The 6,154-nt window shown below is 41.8% G+C and overlaps 1 protein-coding gene across 1 annotated transcript; it reads left to right on the forward strand.

Moving 5' to 3' along the window:
- The first annotated feature begins 3,483 nt into the window (after positions 1 to 3,483).
- Positions 3,484 to 5,393, forward strand: LOC136203023 (protein SLENDER RICE1-LIKE 1-like). Its single transcript, XM_065994057.1, has one exon. The coding sequence runs from the start codon at positions 3,521 to 3,523 to the stop codon at positions 5,282 to 5,284; it is 1,764 nt and encodes a 587-aa protein (XP_065850129.1). The 5' UTR covers positions 3,484 to 3,520; the 3' UTR covers positions 5,285 to 5,393.
- The last annotated feature ends 761 nt before the right edge of the window (positions 5,394 to 6,154 follow it).

Consider the following 6,154-nt stretch of genomic DNA (forward strand, 5'->3'; position numbering starts at 1 on the left):
GTGCAACAACAGTTACAGGAAGTCCTTGAACATGAGTCAATTTACTGGAAACAGAGGGCTAAAGTGTTTTGGTTGAAGGACGGAGATAGGAACACCAAGTTTTTCCATGCATGTGTAAATGCAAGGAAAAGACAGAATGAAATCGAGGGGCTCAGGGATGAGATAGGGCATGTAATAAAGGACAATAATGAGCTGAGAGGACATGTCAGAGATTACTTCAACTCACTGTTCGCTCCTTCAAACCTGGCGCAGACCCAGACCATCAATGTCGTTAGCAGAACAGTTACTAATGAGATGAATGAGAATCTAGTAAGTCTTTTTACTTTGGATGAGTTTAAATTGGCTGTTTTTTCAATGCATCCTGATAAATCACCGGGCCCGGATGGGTTGGGACCGGGATTTTTTCGATAATTTTGGGAAATTATTGGGGTTGACATATTTACTGCATGTGCGGGGTGGTTAAAGAGGACAGAATTCCCAGCCAATCTTAATGACACAATTATAGTACTTATTCCAAAGTGCGACCATCATAGTACAATGAAAGACCTTAGACCAATATCTTTATGTAATGCCCTTTACAAGATTATTGCAAAAGTGTTAGCAAACAGGTTGAAAGTTGTTCTTCCAGACATTATTCACGAAAGCCAATCGGCTTTTGTGCCTGGAAGGTCTATTATTGACAATGTGCAGATTGCCTTTGAGTTTATTCACCATATGCAGCGACATAATAGAGGAAAGGAGGGGGAAGTTGCACTCAAAATTGACATCAGCAAGGCCTATGACAGGATAGATTGGAGCTTTCTGTTCGCTGTGATGGCAAAAATGGGTTTCCATCCAAGATGGGTGAGTTGGATGGAGTTATGTATGCAGAGTGTTTCATATTCAGTAATGGTAAATGGTCAGCTGGAGGGACCTATCAATCCTGGCAGAGGACTGAGGCAGGGTGACCCTTTGTCCCCCTATTTATTTATACTATGCGCAGAAGTTTTGTCTAAGCTGATTCTGAAAGCTGAAGCAGAAAGTTTGATAAAAGGATGTAGAGTTAGCAGTTCCGCCCCTTCTATTACTCACCTATTTTTTTTGCAGATGACAACTTTTTATTTTTTGGAGCCAGACCTGAGGAGGCGACGAAAATAAAGGAAATTCTGGAAGAGTATGAGGTGGCGTCTGGGCAGGCTATCAATCTCAATAAAGCTGGGATTTTTTTAGCAAGAATGTGTCAGGTAATAAGAGACAAAGCATTACTGATATCCTTAATGTCACTTTACCTCTTGACACAGGGAGATACCTTGGGCTTCTGTCGCTCATAGGTAGATCGAAGTATAGCCTCTTTAAGTTCCTGATTGATAGGCTAAGAAAGCGTTTTGGAAGTTGGGGCTTCCGGTTCCTGTCTAGTGCAGGCAAAGCAGTGTTATTAAAGTCTGTAGCTCAGGCACTTCACACATTCTGTATGAGCACCTTTCTCTTGCCCAAAAGAATATGTGATGAGCTACAGAAGATGATGAACTCGTTCTGGTGGGGAACGAAAAGGGACGGAAGAAACAATATTCATTGGTTCAATTGGTCTCGTTTATGTGCAGGGAAAGACCAAGGGGGGCTGGGGTTCAGGGATATTCGCTCCTTTAATCTAGCACTGCTTGGGAAACAGGGATGGAAGTTGATTCAGTCGCCTCAAACGTTGGTTAGCAGAGTGTTCAAAGCAAAATATTATGAAAATGGTACGTTTCTTACCTCTAAATTGGGCAATAATCCTAGTTATGTTTGGAGGAGCGTTTGGGCTTCACTGGATTTACTTCGTCTTGGGATAAGATGGAGAGTCGGAGATGGCAGTACGATTGATGTTTGGAAGGACCCGTGGGTTCCAAATCTGCCGAATGTTATGGTACATTCATTCTGTGTTCCTGGTCTTGAAAACATGAAGGTTGCAGATCTGTTCTTGGAGCAAGCAAGATGTTGATAGAAATAAATTGATGGGCTGTTTCAGCGAAGTTGAAGTGGACAGAATTAGAGAAGTAGTGATCCCGGTTCGTCAGAATGTGGATACAATAACATAGCACTTCACAAAAGATGGTGTCTATTCCTCGAAGTCTGGGTATCGTGCTTGGGACAGCGAAGAAAATAACAGAGAGCCGATTGAAGGTTGGGCAAAGGTATGGGAGGTGCAGGTAATGCCAAAGATCAAAGGTTTCATTTGGAAGTTGTGCTCAAAGAGCTTGCCTACAAAGGAAAATCTAATTAATCGACATATCAACGTTCCATATGAGTGTGTATTGTGCGGCTTGGAGGAGGAGACGACGACTCATTTGTTTGTCGAATGCTCATTCGCTGCAGCTTGCTGGAGGGAAATTAATCTGGCTCAGCCTTTGGATGTTCAGGGGGATCTAGTGGGGTGGCTGCTGAGACGCGGCGGAGTGCAGCCGTGCAAAGAACTGGCGACAATTTACTGCGTATTGTATGCGATCTGGTAGCAACGCAATAGTAAAATGTGGAATGACGAAATACAAACAGCAGCACAATGTATGCAAGGGATGAGAAGGATGATGGCAGAATGGGTGAAAGTTGATCAGCAGCATCAGATGAAGGCGTCGGGGGGTAGTGAACGGATCAGTAGGAGTTGGGCGAAACCGCAAGCAGGGTACCTTAAATGCAACATTGATGCAGCGGTGTTCGCGGACTAGGGGCAAATAGGCTTTGGTGCGGTTTTGCGGGACGAGTTTGGTATGTTCGTAGCATGCCGCAGCAGTACCAGCAATGTAATAACAGACCCAACCATGGTGGAAGCCTTAGCCCTCCGTTCTGCGTTGCTGTGGGTGGAAGGGTTGGGCCTATCGAATGTCGTGTTTGAATCAGACGCGCTGGTAGTGGTTCAGGGGGTGCAAACCAGGAAATTGGACTTATCAGATAGGGGTGCAGTGTTCCAGGATTGCAAGACTATTTGTGATGCAAATGATTGTTTTTCAATTAATTATATTCCGCGTTTAGCGAATGTGGTTGCTCATGCTATTGCAAGGCAAGCCCGTTCCTATGTTAGCGCTTTCGTTTCGTTTTCTTCGCTTGAATGGCTGTTTGATGTACTGGCATCTGATGTTTCAGTTTGTTGAATACAGTTGATTTAGCCTTAAAAAAAAAAAAAAAATTTTTTATTTTCTTATATAAATGCTTTAGAACCTGGAGATATGATTAGGGGCATTTTTATGCAATATAAATCTTAAAATTCAGGAATTCGTATCTTTTAAAACAAAGACCGATTTAAGTGTAAAAAAGTTTTAAAGCTGTTATTTATTTTTCAGGTTAATCAGAATCTTGTCAATTGAAAAATCAGCGTAAAATTTGTACAACGTTATGAGATAGTTAAACTGTATTGATATTAGAAATGAATAATAATTTTATGTGGGAAAGAAACTTTGGTTAATTAAATAGGAAAGTAAAATTTGAGTTTGGCATAAGAAGTGATGATTTGCCGGATCTATGAATTGATGTAAATTAAAAAATATATAATAAGGTAGATCGTACATAGTACATGTCATCTCTCTCTCTCAAATCAAAACTTATCATCTTCACCTCTCTTTCCTCACCTATCACTTTTTCACTCTCACTTGTACACTCTCCTCCGCCATGTCTATTTGATTCTGTCTCCCTCTTTCCTCCACCACTCTTTTTCCTTACTTTCTCTACAATGCTTCCCTACGACTCCGATGTCTCCTCCCCCACCGCAAATCCTCCCACCTCTTCTTCATCTTCCATCTCTAAACCACCTGAAATTGATGGCTTGCTCGCCGGCGCCGGCTACAAGGTCCGTTCCTCCGATCTCCGCCATGTTGCCCAGCGCCTTGAACGCCTTGAAACCGCCATGCTTAACTCTCCCAATTCTCATCATCTTTCTCTCCTCGCTTCCGACGCCGTTCTTTACAATCCTTCCGATCTCTCCTCTTGGGTTGATTCTCTCCTAATCGAGCTTAACCAATCTCAGCCTCTCCCTTCTCTTCCTTCTGATCTATCGGATCTCATCCCAAATTCAACCGCTCTTGATAACTCTTGGGGGATACAAAACGCTGATGATTTATCTCCCCAGGAACATAATCAGTTGATGGTGCTTCCGGCGGTGGAGGAGGATTCCGCTATTAGGCTAGTCCATATGTTGATGACTTGTGCAGAATCCGTTCAGAGAGGAGAACTAGCATTGGCTGGATCTTTGATTGAGAATATGCAAGGCTTGTTAAGTCGTGTCAACACCGGCTGTGGAATCGGTAAAGTTGCAGGTTGCTTTATTGATGCTCTCAGCCGCCGGATTTTCTGTCCGGTGAGTTCCGTTGGCGGCAGCCCCAACTCTGCTTATGAGAATGAGCTTCTGTATCATCACTTTTACGAGGCGTGTCCGTACTTGAAATTCGCTCATTTTACAGCTAATCAAGCAATTCTCGAGGCTTTCGACGGTCATGATTGCGTCCACGTGGTCGATTTCAACTTGATGCACGGATTACAATGGCCAGCACTGATACAGGCTTTAGCTCTGCGTCCAGGTGGGCCCCCTTTGCTTAGGTTAACTGGCATTGGCCCTCCATCACCAGACGGTCGCGACTCGCTTCGTGAAATCGGCCTGCGACTCGCCGAGTTAGCTGGGTCCGTAAACGTCCGATTCGCTTTCCGAGGAGTAGCAGCTTCGCGGTTGGAGGACGTGAAGCCATGGATGTTGCAGGTCAATCCCAAAGAAGCGGTGGCTGTCAATTCAATATTGCAACTCCATAAACTCCTTGGATCCGATCCAAACAGAAGCTCATCAATCGATATGGTTCTAAATTGGATCCGAAACTTGAACCCGAAAATCATGACCGTTGTTGAACAAGAGGCAAGTCATAACCAACCCGGGTTTATGGATCGGTTCACTGAATCACTGTATTACTACTCAACCATGTTTGATTCGCTCGAGGCTTGCGCGATTCAGCCGGAGAAATTGCTAGCCGAGATGTATATACAGAGGGAGATATGCAACGTGGTGAGCTGCGAGGGTTCAGCTCGAGTAGAACGCCACGAGCCACTGGCAAAGTGGAGAATCCGGCTCACAGCAGCAGGATTTAGACCGTTGCATTTGGGTTCTAATGCCTTCAAGCAAGCAAGTATGCTTTTGACACTATTTTCGTCGGAGGGATATTGCGTGGAGGAGAATGAAGGCTGCCTGACTCTCGGCTGGCATAGCCGCCCTTTGATTGCTGCGTCGGCTTGGCAGGCGGTGGCTGACGGCGGGTCGCCTATCGGGATTGTTAGTGACAATGGTGTTCCGCTGTAAATTTTGCATTTGGGGTAAAAAGAAAGAAAGAAAATCTTGTTGCTTGTACTGGCATCCAATGAGTCTTTTTACTTAAACAAGATATATGATTCTAAATCTTTTTCCTTTTTTTTCTTTCTTAATTATTAATTAAGCATGATAATTGGGGAATGATGTGGACATCCAATCAAACGTAGTCAAAAATTAGAAAAAGGGGTTTTCAAAATTGGACCCTTTTATTTATTTCCCACTTGCAGTAGGTATAGATGGAAAAATGTGGACCTACACAATCACAAATAGTACTATATATCTAAATATGTAGATGAGCAAGTTGATAATCAAATGTATTAATTTGATATGTTAACCAAATCTCGTATAATTGAAAAAGTATTAATTGGTAGCCTAACATAAAATTCTAATCTGGAAAGATTATAGGGAATTTATTTTGATTGCAATACGGCTAAATGTAGTGGTGTTCACTGAAATTTCACCTTTTTTTTTGTTTAATAAAGGTTAATCAACTTTAGTAAATTATTAAAAACTTTTCTTTTTATTTTAATAATATAATATATATATATATGTATATATATATATATAAAATAAAACCTTTAAATTAAATAATAATTTCCTCTGATCTTTTGATCAATTGGATAAAATAAACATAAGATAATAATTTTTTAAAAAATTCTTAAGATCCACTAGAGATATATACGGATATCCAATGAAGAAGTATTTATCTAATTTAAAGTCTAACTCAATCTGATGTTATGCATTTAACACATGTTGCACACCCCTAAATTCTCATAAAAGTTCAAATGAACAATTCAAATGGAATAAAACTGACAGATTTTATGGATACTTGGTTCAAGGTAAATAAGGCGGTTTCTAAGG

This window comes from Euphorbia lathyris, chromosome 8, assembly GCF_963576675.1.
Source record: "Euphorbia lathyris chromosome 8, ddEupLath1.1, whole genome shotgun sequence".
Classification (NCBI taxonomy): Eukaryota; Viridiplantae; Streptophyta; class Magnoliopsida; order Malpighiales; family Euphorbiaceae; genus Euphorbia; species Euphorbia lathyris.

What these genes read in the sequence shown, in the direction of transcription:
- LOC136203023 (XM_065994057.1), top strand. Translation starts at nt 3,521, where the DNA reads ATGTCATCTCTCTCTCTCAAATCAAAACTTATCATCTTCACCTCTCTT.